Consider the following 21,043-nt stretch of genomic DNA (forward strand, 5'->3'; position numbering starts at 1 on the left):
GTAGAAGACAAAGAAAGAACAGAGCAAGAGACTGTTTGATTACTTTAAGAACAAAGGGAGAGACAAAATCTTAAATCTGCAATATCAAAGAACTCTGGAAATTGAAGATTCATTTGTGGAGATCTTCAAGGACATACCCAAACTTATTTTGGATGTAAGGGCCCACTACAGAGATCTTGTGGGTTTACTGAGAAGAAACAGAATTCTTTTTAGATGGGAATTTCCCCAAGGTCTATCTTTCAAATACAAAGGAAGAAAAATAAGAATAAGGACAGTGAATGATAAAGACAAATTTTTGAATGATCACGAGGAGGACTTACAGAAGGAAGTGGAAGCTGAAGAGGAACCAACTGCATCAGGAAAAGGAATTGTGGACATAGCAAATTTATCATTTGGACTTGCTGAACCAGGGAAAGACACACCACCGACAGAAGAAGAACAACAACTCGGGGCAGTCGGAGGGAAGAACAAGTAACTCACCATGGCTCTGCAACTTCTAAGTTGGAATTGTAATGGACTTAACTCCCCTCAAAAGAGAAAAAGTGTCTTTCATATATTAAGAAAAGAACAACTGGACTTGATTTGTTTACAGGAAACACATGTAATGAGGCTACACAGGAAAATACTTATTAATAAGAGATTGGGACAAGAATTTATTTCGTCTGACAAGGTCAAAAAGAGAGGAGTGGTGATATATGCAAAGGAGAAACTCTCACCGAAACAAATTTTTAAGGATGAACAAGGAAGATATTTGGCTATTGAAATTCAACTTCAAGGAGAGAAATTTCTGATTGTAGGGGTGTATGCACCGAACGAGGGGAAATCTGAATTTTTTAAGAAGTTGCATGAGGTTCTTCTGGACTATATGGACTATAATATAATTTTGATGGGGGACATTAATGGACTTGTATCTACAAATATGGACAAGGCACAAAAACAGGTAGTCACCAAAGATGGTAGATTACCAAAGACTTTTTTTGAATTGACTGACAATATGGACTTGATCGACATCTGGAGAACTAAGAACCCCCTGGGGAGAGAGGGAACTTTCTTCTCTGAAGCTAAGATGACATGGACTAGAATTGACCAAATCTGGATTACTAGAGGAATGGCACCAAAGATAAAAAAAAGTGGAAATCTGCCCTAAAACTTGCTCAGACCATAATGCTGTAAAGATGGAGATGAAGCAAATAACACCCGGTTCCTTTAGATGGAGGATGAATGACACTCTATTTAGAGATGAAGAAATATACAAAAAGGCCCAAAAAACTTTGAGAGATTATTTTGAAATAAATATGACTACTAATGTGGAAAAAAGAGTAATTTGGGATGCAAGTAAAGCTGTGATGAGAGGGTTCCTGATTCAACAGAATGCAATAAAGAAGAGAAGCCGAAATGAGAAAAAGGACAAAATTTTGGAAAAAATAAAAGGAGAGAAAAAACTGAGAGTAAAGCCAAAGTCACAGGAGATCTTGAAAGAAATAAAGTTATTTCAAGTACAATACATGGAATTGATGAATCAGGAAATAGAATGGAAAATTAAACAAATGAAACAGAAGACATTTGAATCAGCGAATAAATGTGGGAAATTATTAGCCTGGCAACTGGAAAAAAGACAAAAATTAAACACTATTACAAATCTAGAAGTAGAAGGAAAAGATATACATAACCCAATTGAGATTAGAAATTGTTTCCAGAAGTATTTTAAACAATTATATGCACAAGGGCCACAGAACGAAATGGACATAGACCGATTTTTGAAGATAAATGGATTACAAAAAATTTCACAAGAAAGTAAATTAATGTTGAATTGCAAAATATCTGACTAGGAGATAGAAGGTGCCATTCAAAATATGCAAGTAGGCAAGTCTCCAGGACCGGATGGGTTGACTTCCAGTTATTACAGATCTTTGAAAGAGTGGCTATTACAACCATTGAAGGAAGTCTGCAATGAAATCTTGGAAGGGAAAAGGGCACCAGAATCGTGGAAAGAGGCCTATATTACACTAATACCAAAAACAGAGACTGAAAAGACTCAATTTAGGAACTACCGTCCCATATCCTTATTAAATGTGGATTACAAAATCTTTGCTGACATTTTGGCTAAGAGACTGAAAAAAGTATTGATTGAAGAGATTCATAAGGGCCAAGCGAATAAATGTGGGAAATTATTAGCCTGGCAACTGGAAAAAAGACAAAAATTAAACACTATTACAAATCTAGAAGTAGAAGGAAAAGATATACATAACCCAATTGAGATTAGAAATTGTTTCCAGAAGTATTTTAAACAATTATATGCACAAGGGCCACAGAACGAAATGGACATAGACCGATTTTTGAAGATAAATGGATTACAAAAAATTTCACAAGAAAGTAAATTAATGTTGAATTGCAAAATATCTGACTAGGAGATAGAAGGTGCCATTCAAAATATGCAAGTAGGCAAGTCTCCAGGACCGGATGGGTTGACTTCCAGTTATTACAGATCTTTGAAAGAGTGGCTATTACAACCATTGAAGGAAGTCTGCAATGAAATCTTGGAAGGGAAAAGGGCACCAGAATCGTGGAAAGAGGCCTATATTACACTAATACCAAAAACAGAGACTGAAAAGACTCAATTTAGGAACTACCGTCCCATATCCTTATTAAATGTGGATTACAAAATCTTTGCTGACATTTTGGCTAAGAGACTGAAAAAAGTATTGATTGAAGAGATTCATAAGGGCCAAGCGGGCTTTCTTCCGGGAAGACATCTTTCTGATAACCTGAGGAATATAATTGACATTTTGGAAAAGCTAGAAGTGAACATAAACACTAAAGCAGTTTTGATATTTGTGGATGCGGAGAAAGCCTTTGACAATATTTCTTGGAGTTTTATGAAAAAGAACCTACAGGGTATGGGGGTAGGCCATGGTTTTGAGAATGGTATAGGTGCAATATATTCTGAACAAAAGGCCAAATTAATTTAAATAATGTGGTTACGGAACAATTTAAGATAGAAAAAGGGACACGACAGGGATGCCCAATCTCCCCATTGCTTTTTATATCGGTCCTGGAGGTCTTGCTGAATATGATCAGAAGGGACCGGATGGTTAAAGGTATACAGGTCGGAGCTAAACAGTATAAATTGAGAGCATTCGCAGATGACCTAGTTTTGACACTACAGGAGCCAGAATCTAGTACTAAAAGAGTTATAGAATTAATTCAAGAATTTGGTCAGGTTGCAGGGTTTAAATTCAACAAGTTAAAAACTAAGGTTCTTGAGAAAAACTTAACACCGATTGAAAGAGAGAAGTTCCAGAATGAAACAGGACTGACTGTGGTTAAGAAAGTGAAATACCTGGGAATTAATATGACAGCTAAAAATGGGAATTTGTTTAAAGATAATTATGAAAAATGTTGGGCTGAAGTGAAAAAAGATTTAGAAATTTGGTCAAATTTGAAGCTTTCCTTGTTGGGTCGAATAGCAGCTATAAAGATGAATGTATTGCCTAGAATGTTGTTTTTGTTTCAAACATTGCAAATTTTGGACAAGATGGACTGTTTCAAGAAGTGGCAGAAAGACATTTCTAAATTTGTCTGGCAGGGCAAGAAGCCTAGAATAAAATTTAAGATATTAACTGATGTAAAGGAAAGGGGTGGATTTGCCCTGCCAGACTTTAAACTCTATTATGAATCAGCAGCATTCTGCTGGTTGAAAGACTGGCTGCTTCTTGGGAATACAGACATTTTGGATTTAGAAGGTTTTAACAACGTTTTTGGGTGGCATGCATATCTGTGGTACGACAAGGTCAAAGCACATAAAGCTTTTAAAAACCATATTGTCAGGAAAGCATTGTTTAATGTTTGGACTAGATATAAGGATCTATTGGAAAATAAAACCCCAAGGTGGTTGTCACCAATGGAGGCTAAGGCTCAGAAAAAACTTAACATGGAGGCCAAATGGCCAAAATATTGGGAAATTTTGGAGCAAGAAGGGGACAGATTGAAATTGCAGAGTTTTGAGAAATTAAAAGACAAAGTGCGAGATTGGCTTCATTATTATCAGATAATGGAGGCTTACAATTTCGATAAGAAAGTAGGTTTCCAGGTGGAAAAATCTAAACTGGAAACAGAATTGCTAGAACCCAAAACTAAGATTTTGTCAAAAATGTATAATTTGCTGTTGAATTGGAATACTCAGGATGAGACGGTTAAATCTGTAATGATTAAATGGGCACAAGACGTTGGACATAATATTATGTTTGCTGACTGGGAATAGTTGTGGACCACTGGGATTAAATTTACGGCATGCAATGCCTTAAGAGAGAATATTATGAAAATGATGTATAGGTGGTACATGACCCCAGTCAAGCTCGCAAAAATCTATCATTTGCCCGATAATAAATGTTGGAAATGTAAAGAAAATGAAGGTACATTCTTTCACCTTTGGTGGACGTGCCCTAGGATTAAGTCTTTCTGGGAAATGATATATAATGAGTTGAAAAAGGTATTTAAATATACCTTCTTGAAGAAACCAGAGGCCTTTCTCCTGGGCATGGTCGGCCAATTGGTGCCAAAGAAGGATAGAACTTTCTTTATGTATGCTACAACAGCAGCAAGAATACTCATCGCAAAATACTGGAAGACACAGGATCTACCCACTCTGGAAGAATGGCAGATGAAACTGATTGACTGTATGGGATTGGCAGAAATGACTGTCAGAATCCGTGACCAGGGAGAAGAGTCGGCAGAAGAAGATTGGAAAAAATTTAAGGACTACTTACAGAAATATTGTAAAATTAAGGAATGTTGAATGATGCTGGATTGAAATTGAGTGGTTTCTAGCTGTAAAGGTATAAAGGAATATGAAAAAATGGTTCTTTATAAGTAAAAAAATCTAAGATTATAATAAATTAAGATGTTGGATAGAAAATAAGGTGTTTTTATAAGCTGTAATGCTTTGAGTTAAGGATTTGCTGTACAAATAATCTGAAATGGAATACAAGAAGGGGAGGTATGAGGAGGTCAGAGAAATATGTTATTGAAAATTAGGTATTATGAACTATATGTCTTTTTAATTTTTTTGTTTGTTTTTTGTTTGCATAAAAATTTGAAAATTTTAATAAATATCTTTAAAAAAATTTTTTTTTGAATATAAAAAGAATGTGAACGTTTCTCATTAATCAAGAAGGCATTTCTCTTTGTCTCAAAGAATGGAAGGGAAATCATTTTTGTGGTAGAGTATGAATTGCCACCCCTTTGAAACTGGGGAGCTATAACAGTAGTAATTATTGTAAAAAGTTAATTAACACAACAGAGGCATCATAGTTTTTCAACGGAGCCTAGGGAATTAATTTTCTTTTAAAGGAACTAAAGTTTTCTCCCTTCTTGCTGTTGTAAACAGAAGCGGTCGGCACAGGTATGTAATTCTGAACATTTGTAGAAGTCATAGTTATTCTATATTTCATTCAACTCTATGGCCCCTTGGAATTCAATGGACCTAAGTTAGTCCTGGCCATTCATTTCAACAGATCTACTCTGAGTAGAACTAAAATGGGATGCAATCTTTTGCCACATGATGGTCCTCCATGCTGATTCATGATAACACCAATTTACTTGTACTTAAGAACCTTGCAATCTTATGGTAAATAGGAAAAATATATTCAAACAGGAAAATGTATGTATTCATTTAGCGTATGCATATTCCTTTTAGTTATTTTCTATCCTACCATACCCTTCAGAAAAAGTCAAGGGATGAGAAACAGGTATTTTTATAAACTTGGCACTACGCATACTATTTATTCCCACATGCTGCCTATGTGGCACTTCAAAATGTACATGAGATAAAATATTCTACTAGAAAAAATTTACTACACTACTCATGGATTTCAGCTGCAAAGCAACTGAGCTACAACAGCCTGGCATTGCTATTCTTTAGCTGTATCATAGACACCAGGCTTAACACCTGCCATCCATGTCCTTTCATTTCAAACAGGAATATTTCTGAACAGAGTATTCCATTCTCATGCTTAGGCTGAGTTTGGGCAGGATGGGGATTTTTGTGTCTCTCTAAGAACATGATAAAGCTTTGATAAATGACCCGTTATTGTGCATTCATTTTTTAAATATTGAGTTTGTCCTTTCCTTTATACCCATAACAGCCTGCTGGATAGGTTGGTTCAGATGTTGGAGCTATAGAACCCATCATGCCTGAGAACGTGCCAGAATCTCTAACCCTGCTCCAAATAAGCTGAGAAAGGGGTAGTGCTATGAATGTGGAGGGACAGGAACATGGTCCTTCCGGTGGTTGCATGTTAGAGATTTCCCTCCTATAGTGGTGAATCTGGATCCCAAGTGACCCATTGCCAATGAAAAAGAACTGCAATGGGCTTCCCCAAAAGAATGAAGGAAAAGTCCCAAGCAAAAGTCCCAGGAATTAGCGATATGAAAGGAGAAGTTGGGGCTGGATCAACCTCAAACACCCTATTCTCCTTTCTCTTCTAAAACACAAGGTTGGCTGGGTTTTTAGGAATGATTCTACCATTTCCCAAGCCTTTCTGCGCCTTTTGTGGTGGGGGGAGGGAGACAGGGGCAGAACAAAAGCACCCAAGCCACATTAACTGAGCAAACCGAAGCTGCTGCTATGCCATTGAATCCCACAAGCAAAATACAATGGCAAAATTCATGTTAAATTGCTGTTTTAGGCTTTGCTTTCATCGTCTGGAATGGATTAATCCTTTTTCCTTTACTTTCCACCAGAAAGCACGCCTTGGTTAAAGTCTACTTTGGTTTAAGTCTGGACTTCCAGAACGGATTAAGGTTGTAAACCAAGGTACCACTGTAGTGAGAATCTGGATGCACCCAGAGAGACTTCTAACATGTTGGGCAGTATCCAACATTGAAGCTCTGCCTGCAAAATGGACTTCCATGCATTCAGTAGAACCTCCTCTTCCCTCCAGCTGCCCCATTGAATCCTCAAAATCTCAACTGGAGGGTTGGGAACCCCCAAACATATTTTGGGGACTCTTGGAGGAGAGAAGAGAAGTCTTGTTGCACAGGCAGAACTAAGTGTGAGGAGCATTAGACACAATCCATTCTATAAAAACTGCTCTCTTTTTGTTATGTTATGTATACAGTGGATTCAATCCTACAAATTGGCACACCACTTCTCACAAGTCCTCTGCTTAAGTCTTCAGGCAAAACTGGGGAATTAAAGGAAGAATGGGAGAAGGGAATATGTCATGGACTGTGTTCCTTCTGGTTGGAATTCAGCATCAAAGGTCACCTATGGTTTTCCTTGGTGTGATCCTCTTCATGTTCATAGTAGCTCTGATAGGGAACAGCCTCCTTCTTTTTCTGATCAAGACAGACTCTGGTCTGCAGACCCCAATGTATTTTTTCCTCAGCCAACTAGCCTTCATGGACCTCTGCCAGGTTCTCTGCATTGTTCCCAAAATGACGGTGGATTTCGTAACCCAGAGCTACAGCATTTCCCTCTATGGTTGTTTTGTGCAGATTTCTGTCACAATGCTCATGGCAGGAGCAGAGTGCTTCACCCTGGCGACCATGTCATATGACAGGTATGTGGCTATCTGCAGACCACTGCAATATCCGGTTCTCATGAGGAGGAAAATTTGCTACATCATGTCAGTTGCTGTCTGGTTTGGGTCTTCTGTGCAGGCCTTCACTAGTTCCCTTTATGTACTGCCACTTCCCTACTGCAAGTCCAATGTGATCAGACACTACATGTGCGATTACCCAGCCCTTGTCCAGTTGTCCTGTTCTGACAACTTGGCATATGATATAACAGCATACTTTGGTAATTCCATGTTCCTTGTCATCCCCATCTCAGTCATCCTGGCTTCCTACATAGCCATCCTACTTCAAGTCTTTGGAGCACGATCCTCTGGAAGAAGCCACAAGGCCTTGGGGACCTGCTTGTCCCATCTGTGTGTGGTGGGGATCTTCTACATTACGGCCATTTTGACGTACATGACACCTGCCACTTCCTATTCAGCACAAAGGGCCATGATAAACACTTTGTTTTTTACCATTGTGCCTGCCATGATGAACCCTTTCATATACAGCCTGAGGAACCGGGACGTCTTAGCAGCACTGAGAAAGCTCTTTGCAAGATGCACAATGTGTTAATGATTTCAGCAGGATACAAAATGGCAGGTACCATCCCTTTGAAATTTATCCAGGGGCTGAAATTTATCTGGCTGCTTCAGATGGGCGTATTATTGTGGGATGGGTGCTACTCACGTGTGAACAGAATCTGGAAACAGAGTCTTCTTTACTTAAATTGTTCTTATTTGTTGTCATTGTTCACATTGTTTTCTGTAAAACCACTTGGAAATATGTTATGGGGCATCATTCGTAAATGGAATCAATTAAGTAAATGAATAACACAGGTTTTCAACAGTGCCCATTTGGTGTTCTTGGCATTGAAATGTGTGGTTGTATTCCCCAACCCTCCCCATTTAATTCAGATTTATTTTCTCCGGGGAAAGTCATATGTATGGAGGTGGGGGTGGTACGCATGCGTAATGTTTCGAACAACTACTTTGCAATACCTGAATGTCCTATTTGCATCATTACCGCTATATGATTTGTGATGGTAGCAAAAAATGAATCCCAACATTCATACTGTATATATATATATATACATATACATATATATATATGTATGCAATAACCTTCATTGAAGGAGCTGGGCATATTCTGGGCTTCCAGCTCCACCACCTCTCCTGAGAGACTGTTCCACTGACCAACAGCTGTTACTGTCAGAAGGTTTTTCTGAATGTTTAGTCAGAATCTGCTTTTCTGCAACTGGAAGTCATTGCCTCGAGTCCTACCCTCAAGAGCAGGAGAAAACAAGCATGCTCCCTCTTCCATGTGACAGCCCTTTACATATTTGAAGATGGCTATCATATCGCCTCTCAGTCTCCCCTTTTCCAGGCTAAACATACGCAGCTCCTTCAAGCATTCCTCGTAAGGAAAGCTTTCCAGACCCTTAATCATCTTGGTTGCTCTCCTGTAAACACATTCCAGCTTGTCAACATCCTTCTTAAATTGTGTTTCCCACTGGACACTAGACTTGATGCAGTAAAGGTAAAGGTACCCCTGCCCGTACGGGCCAGTCTTGACAGACTCTAGGGTTGTCCGCTCATCTCACTCTAGAGGCCGGGAGCCAGCGCTGTCCGGAGACACTTCCGGGTCACGTGGTCAGCGGGACGAAGCTGCTCTGGCCAGCCAGCACCAGCGCAGCACACGGAAACGCCGTTTACCTTCCCGCTATAAAGCGGTACCTATTTATCTACTTGCACTTAGAGGTGCTTTCGAACTGCTAGGTGGGCAGGAGCAGGGACCGAAAGACGGGAGCTCACCCCGCCGCGGGGATTCGAAATAATAATGCAGCTGAGAATAGCATTATCCTTTTTCTGCTGTTGCATCACACTGTTGATGCATGTTAAGCCTGTGGTCCACCAAGACCTGTAGATTCTTTTCACATGTACTGCTAGTAAGCTAGGTGTCCCCCATCCTTCATTTTACTGTTGTTAGCTGCTCTGAGTCCGGCTTCGGCTGGGGAGGGCGGGATATAAATAAATTATTATTATAATTATTATTATTATTATTATTATTATTATTATTATTATTATTATGCATCTGGTTCTTCCTGCTTAAGTCCAGAACTGTTCATTTGTCCCATATTGTCCCTAAAATGAAATACACCAACACCAACCCAGGGACCAAGGAAAGCAGACAGCGAGAGATGCAGGCAGAAGAAAAAGGCTGGAATGGATCTGGATTGGCTCTGCAGCTTCTGCCTGTGTTTGTCTCTGGAAGCAGCAGTGTGCTGATTGACTCCAACAGTGGCCCCTGCAGATCCATTCCAGCCTTTTCCTTCTGCCTCTCTCAGTTTTTGTCTCCCAGCTTCGTCTGCATCCACGTTCTGCTGGCCAACATTTGAGGAGAGAGATCTGAGGGGGACAGGAACTGTGGTCTGCAGGCAAGGAGGAGAAGCCATTCCACCCTTGGACCTCCTGAAGTGCCCTTTCTCTGGTCAGATGGGCTTGAGTCCTTTTCTCTGCAAGAAATATCTCCTATTTTGGCTTCTTGAGCACCTTTGTGGCTGTTTTGTCAGTTGTTGTTGTTGTTGTTGTTCTTTGTCTCTTTACCCTTTCTGTGTCCCTGTTTGTTTGTCTTGACATTCCCTATCCCTTCTTCCTTTGCTGAAATAATTTTTTCAAAATCCTTGGGGGCACACCCAAATGAAATATGCTGTCCATGTCTATGCAAGTGGGGAGTGTGTGTGTGTGTGTGTGTGTGAGAGAGAGAGAGAGAGAGAGAGAGAGAGAGAGGGAGGGAGAATTCTCCCTAGTCCGCCCCCTACCATAAAACCACAAGGAGAGTCCTGGATCAGCCCAAAGGCCCTTTCAGCTGAGCATCCTGTTCTCACAATGCCCACCACCACATGTCTGTGAGGAGCCCATAAGCAGAACCTGAGCACGGAACAGATGAATCTTCTGCTGCTTTGTTGTCCAGTAGATGCGTAGGAACATTCACCATCACGCCCATCCTCAATATTATCAAATATGCCCAGCTGTGAGGCGCGAAGGCCACTCCCGGCAAGGCCCCTTCCACCTGGCTTAGGGGGCGGGGCCCACACTCACCCAGACCTAATAAGAGGCTCCTCATGGGGTCAGAGTAACATCACCCGGCTATTGTTTTATTGATTTATTCATTTAATATGTGGTACACCCCTTTGAGCGTTTTATTTAAAATATAAAGAGGAATAGAAATTGAAAATATGTACATACATACATACATACATACATACATACATACATACTGTCCAAGAATGCACCTTCAGCGTCTTCAGGTGGTGGTAGGAAGTTTTCCTTTGAACTGCAACAAAGTTTGGTAACAATTAAAATAATGGTTTGGGAGCCACATTCCCTCAGGGTGGAGCTGGCGGAGCATTTATCCATGGAGAGTAGAAATGCTGGACTGGAAATGTGCCAGGTGAGAAATACTGGTTCTGGTTGGAATGTTTCAGAATCAAAAGGCAGATATATATTTCCTGCTTCTAGAAACAGGGAGTCAGTGGAGCTAAGCAAACATTTCGCTGTAAATGTACGTTGGGAAATTTTCAGAGATATGCACGTTGCTTTATCAGGGAGCATGAATTGGTTTGTTTAGGTTTTGGAATTTTAAAAATCAAGCATGTCAAAAGGAAGCAAAGGCTCATGTAATTCTGCAGCCCTGAATATAGCTCAGGGCATTCCTCCCCCCTATTTTTGAATATAAAAGGATTGTGAACATTTCTCATTAATTAAGAAGGCATTTCTCTTTTTCTTAAAGAATGGAAGGGAAATCATTTTTTGTGGTGGAGGATGAATTGCCACCCCTTTGAAACTGGGGAGCTATAACAGCAGCAATTATTGTAAAAAATTAATTAACACAACAGAGGCATCACAGTTTTTCATCTGAGCCTTGGGAATTAATTTTCATTTTAAGAAACTAAAGTTTTCTCCCTTCTTGCTGTTGTAAACAGAAGCGGTCGGCACAGGTATGTAATTCTGAACATTTGTAGAAGTCATAGTTATTCTATATTTCATGCAACTCTGTAGCCCCATGGAAATCAATGGACCTCCGTTAGTCATGGCCATTGATTTCAGCAGATCTACTCTGAGTAGAATTAAAATGAGATGCAATCTTTTGCCACATGATGGTCCATTATGCTGATCCATGATAACACCAATTTGTTGTTGTTGTCGTTTAGTCGTGTCCGACTCTTTGTGACCCCATGAACCAGAGCACACCAGGCTCTCCTATATTCCACTGCCTCCCACATTTTGGTCAAACTCATGCTGGTAGCTTCGAGAACACTATCCAACCATCTCATCCTCTGTCATCCCCTTCTCCTTGTGCCCTCCATCTTTCCCAACATCAGGGTCTTTTCCAGGGAGTCTTCTCTTTTCATGCAGAGGCCAAGGTATTGGAGCCTCAGCTTCATGATCTGTCCTTCCAGTGAGCACTCAGGGCTGATTTCCCTAAGAATGGATAGGTTTGATCTTCTTGCACTCCATGGGACTCTCAAGAGTCTCCTCCAGCACCATAATTCAAAAGCATCAATTCTTCGGCAATCAGCCTTCTTTATGGCCCAGCTCTCACTTCCATACATCACTACTGGGAAAACCATAGCTTTAACTATACGGACCTTTGTTGGCAAGGTGATGTCTCTGCTTTTTAAGATGCTGTCTAGGTTTGTCATTGCTTTCCTCCCAAGAAGCAGGCGTCTTAATTTCGTGACTGCTGTCACCATCTGCAGTGATCATGGAGCCCAAGAAAGTAAAATCTCTCACTGCCTCCATTTCTTCCCCTTCTATTTGCCAGGAGGTGATAGGACCAGTGGCCATGATCTTCGTATTTTTGCTGTTGAGCTTCAGACCATATTTTGCACTCTCCTCTTTCACCCTCATTAAAAGGTTCTTTAATTCCTCCTCACTTTCTGCCATCAAGGTTGTGTCATCTACATATCTGAGGTTGTTGATATTTCTTCTGGCAATCTTAATTCCGACTAGGGATTCGTCCAGCCCAGCCTTTCGCATGATGAATTCTGTATATAAGTTAAATAAGCAGGGAGACAATATACAGCCTTGTCGTACTCCTTTCCCAATTTTGAACCAACCAGTTGTTCCATATCCAGGTCTAACTGTAGTTTCTTGTCCCACATAGAGATTTCTCAGGAGACAGATGAGGTGATCAGGCACTCCCATTTCTTTAAGAACTTGCCATAGTTTGCTGTGGTCGACACAGTCAAAGGCTTTTGCATAGTCAATGAAGCAGAGGTAGATGTCTTTCTGGAACTCTCTAGCTTTCTCCATAATCCAGCACATGTTTGCAATTTGGTCTCTGGTTCCTCTGCCCCTTCGAAATCCAGCTTGCACTTCTGGGAGTTCTCGGTCCACATACTGCTTAAGCCTGCCTTGTAGAATTTTAAGCATAACCTTGCTAGCGTGTGAAATGAGGGCAAATGTGCGGTAGTTGGAACATTCTTTGGCACTGCCCTTCTTTGGGACTGGCATGTAGACTGATCTTCTCCAATCCTCTGGCCACTGCTGAGTTTTCCAAACTTGCTGGCATATTAAGTGTAGCACCTTGACAGCATCATCTTTTAAATTTTTTAATAGTTCAACTGGACTACCATCACTTCCACTGGCCTTGTTATTAGCAGTGGTTTCTAAGGCCCATTTGACTTCACTCTCCAGGATGTCTGGCTAAAGGTCAGCAACCACACTACCTGTGGTGTACGAGCCATCCATACATTTCTGGAATAATTCCTCTGTGTATTCTTGCCACCTCTTCTTGATGTCTTCTGCTTCTGTTAGGTCCTTACCACTTTTGTCCTTTATTATGGTAATCTTTGTACGAAATGTTCCTTTCATATCTCCAATTTTCTTGAACAGATCTCTGGTTCTTCCCGTTCTGTTGTTTTCCTCTATTTCTTTGCATTACTCGTTTAAGAAGGCCTTCTTGTCTCTCCTTGCGATTTTTTTGAAATCTGCATTCAATTTCCTGTATCTTTCACTATCTCCCTCGCATTTTGCTTGCCTTCTCTCCCCCGCTATTTGTAAGGCCTCATTGGACAGCCACTTTGCTTTCTTGCGTTTCCTTTTCATTGGGATGGTTTTTGTTGCTGCCTCCTGTATAATGTTGCGATCCTCCATCCATAGTTCTTCAGGCACTCTGTCCACCAAATCTAGATCCTTAAACCTGTTCGTCACTTCCACTGTGTATTCATAAGGGATTTGATTTAGATTGTATCTTACCGGCCCAGTGGTTTTTCCTACTTTCTTCAGTTTAAGCTTGAATTTTGCTATAAGAAGCTGATGATCTGAGCCACAGTCAGCTCCAGGTCTTGTTTTTTTGATTGTATAGAGCTTCTCCATCTTTGGCTGCAGAGAATATAATTCGCCACTCTTTTGTTGACTATGAGGGCCACTCCATTTCTTTTATGGGATTCTTGCCCACAGTAGTAGATATGATGGTCATCCAAACTGAATTCGCCCATTCCTGTCCATTTTAGTTCACTGATGCCCAGGATGTCAATATTTATTCTTGCCATCTCATTTTTGACCACATCCAACTTACCCAGATTCGTGGTTCTTACATTCCAGGTTCCTATCCAATATTTTTCTTTACAGCATTGGACTTTCCTTTCGCTTCCAGGCATATCCGCAACTGAGCGTCCTTTCGGCTTTGGCCCAGCTGCTTCATCAGCTCTAAATCTACTTGTACTTGTCCTCTGCTCTTCCTCAGTAGCAAGTTGGACGCCTTCTGACCTGAGGGGCTCATCTTCCAGCGCCATAACTTTTATATGCCTGTTGTCTTTGTCCATGGAGTTTTCTTGGCAGGGATACTGGAGTGGCTTGCCGGTTCCTCCTCCAGGTGGATCACGTTTGGTCAAAACTCTCCACTATGACCTGTCCATCTTGGGTGCCCTGCTCGGCATAGCTCATAGCTTCTCTGAGTTATTCAAGCCCCTTCACCACAGCAAGGCAGTGATCCATGAAGGGGAACACCAAACACCAATTTATTTGTACTTAAAAAACTTGAAAGAGTATGGTAAATAGAAAAATATATTCAAACAGGAAAATGTATGTATTTATGTAGGGTATGAATATTTATTTTAGATCATTGCTATCCTGCCATACCCTCCAGGAAAGGTCAAGGGATTCAAAGAAGAGAAACAGATATTTTTATAAACCAGATTTCATTGGAAAGTGCGACATAGCACTACACATACTATTTATTCCCACATTCTCCCTATGTGGCACTTCAAAATGTACATGAGATAAACCATTCTGCTGGAAACAATTTACTACAGTACTCATGGTTTTGCAGCTGTAAAGCAACTGAGCTACAACAGCGCGGCATTGGTATTCTTTAGCTGTATCATAGACACCAGGCTTAACGCCTGCCATCCATGTCCTTTCATTTCAAACAGGAATATTCACGAACAGAATATTCCATTCTCATGCTTAGACTGAGTTTGGGCAGGACGGGGAGTTTTGTGTCTCTCTAAAGCATGATAAGCTTTGAAATATGACCTATTATTGTGCATTCATTTATTACATATTGAGTTTGTCATTTCCTTTATACCCATAACAGCCTACTGGATAGGTTAGAGTAAGGCAGGGGCCGCCAACATGACGCCATCCAGATGTTGGAGCTATAGAACCCATCATCCCTGAGAATGGGCCAGAAACTCTAAACCTGCTCCAGATAAGCTGAGAAAGGGGTAGTGCTATGGATCTGGAGGAACAGGAACATGGTCCTTCCGGTGGTTGCATGTTAGAGATTTCCCTCCTATAGCGGTGAATCTGGATCCCAAGTGACCCATTTCCACTGAAAAAGAACTGCAATGGGCTTCACTGAAAGAATGATGGAAAAGTCCCAAGCAAAAGTCCCAGCAATTAGTAATGTGAAAGAAGGTATTGGGGCGGGATCAACCTCAAACAGCTTTTCCCCTTTCCCTTCTAAAACACAAGGTTGGTTGGATTTTTAGGAATTATCCTACCTTTTCCCAAGCCTTTCTGCACCTTTAGTGGTGGGGGGAGGGGGACAGAGGTAGCACAAAAGCACCGAATCCACATTAACTGAGCAAACCGCCATCCTTTATTAAGTCCAGTCGCAGACGACTCTGGGGTTGCGGCGCTCATATCGCTTTATTGACCGAGGGAGCTGGCGTACAGCTTCCAGGTCATGTGGCAAGCATGACTAAGTCGCTTCTGGTGAACCAGAGCAGCACACAGAAACACTGCTTACCTTCCCGCCGGAGTGGTACCTATTTATCTACTTGCACTTTGACTTGCTTTTGAACTGCTAGGTGGGCAGGAGCAGGGACCGAGCAACGGGAGCTCACCCCGTCACAGGGATTCGAACCGCCGACCTTTTGATCGGCAAGTCCTAGGCTCTGTGGCTTAACCCACAGCGACACCCGCGTCCCTAAATGGAGGGTTGGGAACACCCAAAGATATTTGGGGGATTCTTGGAGGTGAGAAGAGGAGGAGAAGTCTTGTTGCACAGACAGAACTAAGTGTCAGGAGCATTAGACACAATCCATTATATTAAAAACTGCTCTCTTTTTGTTGTTTATGTTATGTGTACAGTGGATTCAACCCTACAATTTGGCACACCACTTCTCACAAGTCCTCTCCTTGAATCTTCAGGTGAAAATTGGGCAAGTGAAGGAGGGATGGGAGAGGGAAATACGTCATGGACCGTGTTCCTTCTTGTTGGACTTCAGCATCAAAGGTCACCTATGGTTTTCCTTGGTGTGATCCTCTTCATGTTCATAGTAGCTCTGATAGGGAACAGCCTCCTTCTTTTTCTGATCAAGACAGACTCTGGTCTGCAGACCCCAATGTATTTTTTCCTCAGCCAACTAGCCTTCATGGACCTCTGCCAAGTTCTCTCCATTGTTCCCAAAATGACGGTGGATTTTGTAACCCAGAGCTACAGCATTTCACTCTACGGTTGTTTTGTGCAGATTTTTGTCACAATGCTCATGGGAGGGGCAGAGTGCTTCATCCTGGCGACCATGTCATATGACAGGTATGTGGCTATCTGCAGGCCGCTGCAATATACAGTTCTCATGAGGAGTAAAATTTGCAGCATCATGTCAGTTGCTGCCTGGTTTGGGTCTTCTGTGCAGGCCTTGGCCTGTTCCCTCTATGTGCTGCCACTTCCCTACTGCAAGTCCAATGTGATCAGACACTACATGTGCGATTACCCAGCCCTTGTTCAGTTGTCCTGCTCTGATAACTTGGCATATGATATAACAGGATATGTTGGTAATTTCATGATCTTTTTCATCCCCATCTCAATCATCCTGGCTTGCTACATAGCCATCCTACTTCAAGTTCTCAGAGCACGTTCCTCTGGAAGTAGCCACAAGGCCTTGGGGACCTGCTTGTCCCATCTGTGTGTGGTGGGGATCTTCTACGTTACGGCCATTTTGACATACATGACACCTGCTGCTTCCTATTCAGCACAAAGGGCCATGATACACACTGTGTTTTTTACCATTGCGCCTGCCATGATGAACCCTTTCATATACAGCCTGAGGAACCGGGACGTCTTAGCAGCACTGAGAAATCTCTTTGCAAGATGCACAATGTGTCAATGATTGCAGCAGGAAACAGAATGGCAGGTACTCTCTCTTTGGAATTTATCCAGGGGCTGAAATTTAGCTGGAAGGAACTTAAGTGAGATATACAAAATTTGTCAAAGGATGCTTCAGATGGGCGTATTATTGTGGGATTCTTGCTACTCACATGTGAACAGAGTCTTGAAACCAGAGTCTGCTTTAATTAAATTGTTTTTAGTTGTTGTCATTGTTCATGTTGTGTTACTGTAAAACCGCTTGGAGATATTTTATGGGGCATCATTTGTAAATCAAATCAACTACTAAGTAAATGAATAACGCAGGTTTTCAACAATGTCCATATGGCGTTCTTGGCATTGAAATGTGCGGCTGTATTCCCCAACTCTCCCCATTAATTCAGATTTATTTTCTATGTGGAAAATCATATGTATGTGTGTGTGTGTGGGGGGGTGTTAATGTGTGCGTAATATTTCAAACAACCCCTTTGCAATACCTGAATGTCCAATCTGCATCATTGCCACTATATGATTTGTGACGGTAGCAAAAAATGAATCTCAACATTCATACTGTAGCTTTCTTACAGATTACAATTACCTGATTTCATGACTGCTGTAACTTTTATTGGAATATTATAGGAAATTTTTGGAATGCCCTAAAACATTGTATAAATTCTAAGGATCTTTCCCCTGTCTAATATATAACCTTGAGTGCAGGGGCTGGGCATATTCTGGGCTGCCAGCTCCACCACCTCTCCTGAGAGACTGTTCCACTGACCAACAGCTGTTACTGTCAGAATGTTTTTCTGAATGTTTAGTCAAGTCATTGCCTTGAGTCACACCCTTAATCATCTTGGTTGCTCTCCTGTAAACACGTTCCACCTTGTCAACATCCATCTTAAATTGTGTTGCCCAGAATTGGACACAGTATTCCAGGTGTGGACTGACCAAGGTAGAATAGAGTGGTTCTATTACTTCCCTTGATCTGGACACTAGACTTCTGTTCATGCAGCCGAGAATAGCATTAGCCTTTTTTGTTGTTGTTGCATCACACTGCTGACATTTGTTAAGCCTGTGGTCCACCAAGACCGGTAGACCCTTTTCACATGCACTGCTTGTAAGCCAGGTGTCCCCCATCCTTTATTTGTGCATCTGGTTCTTCCTGCTTAAGTCCAGAACCGTACATTTGTCCCCTATTGTCCCTAAAATGAAATACACCAACACTAACCCAGGGACCAAGGAAAGCAGACAGCGAGAGATGCAGGCAGAAGAAAAAGGCTGGAATGGATCTGGATTGGCTCTGCAGCTTCTGCCTGTGTTTGTCTCTGGAAGCAGCAGCGTGCTGATTGACTCCAGCAGTGGCTCCTGCAGATCCATTCCAGCCTTTTCCTTCTGCCTCTGTCAGCTTTTGTCTCCCAGCTTCGTCTACATCCACATTCTGCTGGCCACCATTTGTGGAGAGAGATCTGAGGGGGACAGGAACTGTTTTTTTGTGGTCTGCAGGCAAGTAGGAGAAGCCATTCCATCCTTGGACCTCCTGAAGTGCCCTTCCTCTGGTCAGATGGGCTTGAGTCTTTTTCTCTGCAAGAAATATCTCCTATTTTGGCTTCTTGAGCGCCTTTGTGGCTGTTTTGTCTTTTTACCCTTTCCATGGCCTTGTTTGTTTGTCTTGACTTTCCCTATCCCTTCTTCCTTTGCTGAAATAATTTTTACAAAATCCCTGGGGGCACACCCAAATGAAATAGGCTGTGCATGCCTATGCAAGTGATGGGTGTGTGTGTGTGTGTGTGTGTGTGTGAAGTCTTCCTAGTCCGCCCCCTACCACAAAACCACAAGGAGAGTCCTTCTGGATCAGCCCAAACAAAGGCCCTTTTAGCTGAGCATCCTGTTCTCACAATGCCCACCACCACATGCCTGTGAGGAACCCATAAGCAGAACCTGAGCACGGAACAGATGAATCTTCTGCTGCTTTGTTGTCCAGTAGATGCGTAAGAACATTCATCATCTTCACTATCCTCAATATTATCATATATGTCTGAATGTGAGGCGTGAAGGCTGCTCCCGGAAAGGCCCTTTCCAACTGGCTTAGGGGGCAGGGCCCACACTCACCCAGATCTACTAAGAGGCTCCTCATGAGGTCAGAAGAACATCCCCGGTTTTGCTTTATTGCTTTATTGCTTTATTGCTTTACCGTAATAAGTGGAACACCCCTTTCAGTTTTTAATTAAAATATAAAGAGGTATAGAAATCAAAAATACATCCATCCATCCATCCATCCATCCATACTGTCCAAGAAAGCATCTTCAGCATCTTCAAATGGTGAGTGGTAGGAAGTTTTCACATTTGAACTGCAACAAAGTTTGGTAACAATTAAAATAATGGTTTGGGAGCCACATTCCCTCAGGGTGGAGCTGGCGTAGCATTTCTCCATGGAGAGTAGAAATGCTGGACTGGAAATGTGCCAGGTGAGAAATACTGGTTCTGCTCTGAATGTTTCAGAATCAAAAGGCCGATATATATTTCCCGCTTCTTGAAACAGGGAGTCAATGGACGACTGAGGAGGAAGCGGAGCTGGAGCCGCAGCATTAAGCTGCTAAACACGCCCCCCGGAGACACCTGGTTGGCTGCCTCCGGTGGGCGTGGGCGCCAGCCAGGTGAGGAGGGGCGGGGGCTAAGGCCCCCGGCCAGGGGCGGAGCTCAGGCTCCCGCCCACAACCACTCCCCTCTCTTCCAGGGAGGAGAGTCTTTCTTGAAACAGGGAGTCAATGGAGCTAAGCAAACATTTCGCTGTAAATGTACGTTGGGAAATTTTCAGAGATATGCACGTTGCTTTATCAGGGAGCATGAATTGGTTTGTTTAGGTTTTGGAATTTTAAAAAACAAGCATGTCTAAAGGAAGGAAAGGCTCATGTAATTCTGCAGCCATGAATATAGGTCATGGCATTCCTCACCCCTATTTTTGAATATAAAAAGATTCTGAACGTTTCTCATTAATTAAGAAGGCATTTCTCTTTTTCTTAAAGAATGGAAGGGAAATCATTTTTGCTGTAGAGGATGAATTGCCACCCCTTTGAAACTGGGGAGCTATAACAATCGTAATTATTGTAAAAACTTAATTAACACAACAGAGGCATCACAGTTTTTCAACGGAGCCTTGGGAATTATTTTTCATTTTAAGAAACTAGACTGTCCCCCCTTCTTTCTGTTGTAAACAGAAGCGGTTGACACAGGTACGTAATTCTGAACATTTGTAGAAGTCATAGTTATTCTGTATTGCATCCAACTCTATAGCCCCTTGGAAATCAACGGACCTCAGTTAGTCCTGGCCATTCATTTCAACAGATCTACTCTGAGTAGAACTAAAATGGGATGCAATCTTTTGCCACATGATGGTCCTTCATGCTGATTCATGATAACACCAATTTATTTGTACTTAAAAACCTTGCCAGCGTATGGTAAATAAAAATATAATTTGGAACCGGAAAATGTATGTATTTATGTAGCGTATGAATATTCCTTTTAGATAATTTCTGTCCTGCCATACCCTCCAGAAAAGGTCAAGGGATTAAAAAATGAGAAACAGATATTTTTATAAACCAGATTTCATTTGAAAGTGAGACTTGGCACTACACATACTATTTATTCCCACATGCTGCCTATGTACTTCAAAATGTACGTTAGATAAACCATTCTACTGGAAACAATTTATTACAGTACTCATGGTTTTGTAGCTCTAAAGCAACTGAGCTACAACACTACTATTCTTTAGATATATCATAGACACCTGCCATCCACGTCCTTTATTTAAACAGGAGTATTTACAAACAGAGTATTCCATTCTCGTGCTTATACTGAGTTTGGGCAGGATGGGGAGTTTTGTGTATCT

General features: G+C 41.6%; 2 protein-coding genes across 2 annotated transcripts; both read left to right on the forward strand.

Moving 5' to 3' along the window:
* Positions 1–7,485: 7,485 nt before the first annotated feature.
* Positions 7,486–8,133, forward strand: LOC128408731 (olfactory receptor 2T27-like). The gene has a single exon (XM_053378755.1). It carries the CDS (start codon positions 7,510–7,512, stop codon positions 8,131–8,133), a length of 624 nt encoding a protein of 207 aa, XP_053234730.1. The 5' UTR covers positions 7,486–7,509.
* Positions 8,134–16,594: 8,461 nt separating this feature from the next.
* Positions 16,595–17,182, forward strand: LOC128408733 (olfactory receptor 2AK2-like). Its single transcript, XM_053378756.1, has one exon. The coding sequence runs from the start codon at positions 16,595–16,597 to the stop codon at positions 17,180–17,182; it is 588 nt and encodes a 195-aa protein (XP_053234731.1).
* Positions 17,183–21,043: the final 3,861 nt, after the last annotated feature.

The sequence above is a fragment of the Podarcis raffonei genome, chromosome 2, assembly GCF_027172205.1.
Source record: "Podarcis raffonei isolate rPodRaf1 chromosome 2, rPodRaf1.pri, whole genome shotgun sequence".
NCBI lineage: Eukaryota > Metazoa > Chordata > Lepidosauria > Squamata > Lacertidae > Podarcis > Podarcis raffonei.

Coding starts and splice junctions, on each gene's coding strand:
- LOC128408731 (XM_053378755.1), top strand. CDS start 7,510: ATGCTCATGGCAGGAGCAGAGTGCTTCACCCTGGCGACCATGTCATAT.
- LOC128408733 (XM_053378756.1), top strand. CDS start 16,595: ATGTCATATGACAGGTATGTGGCTATCTGCAGGCCGCTGCAATATACA.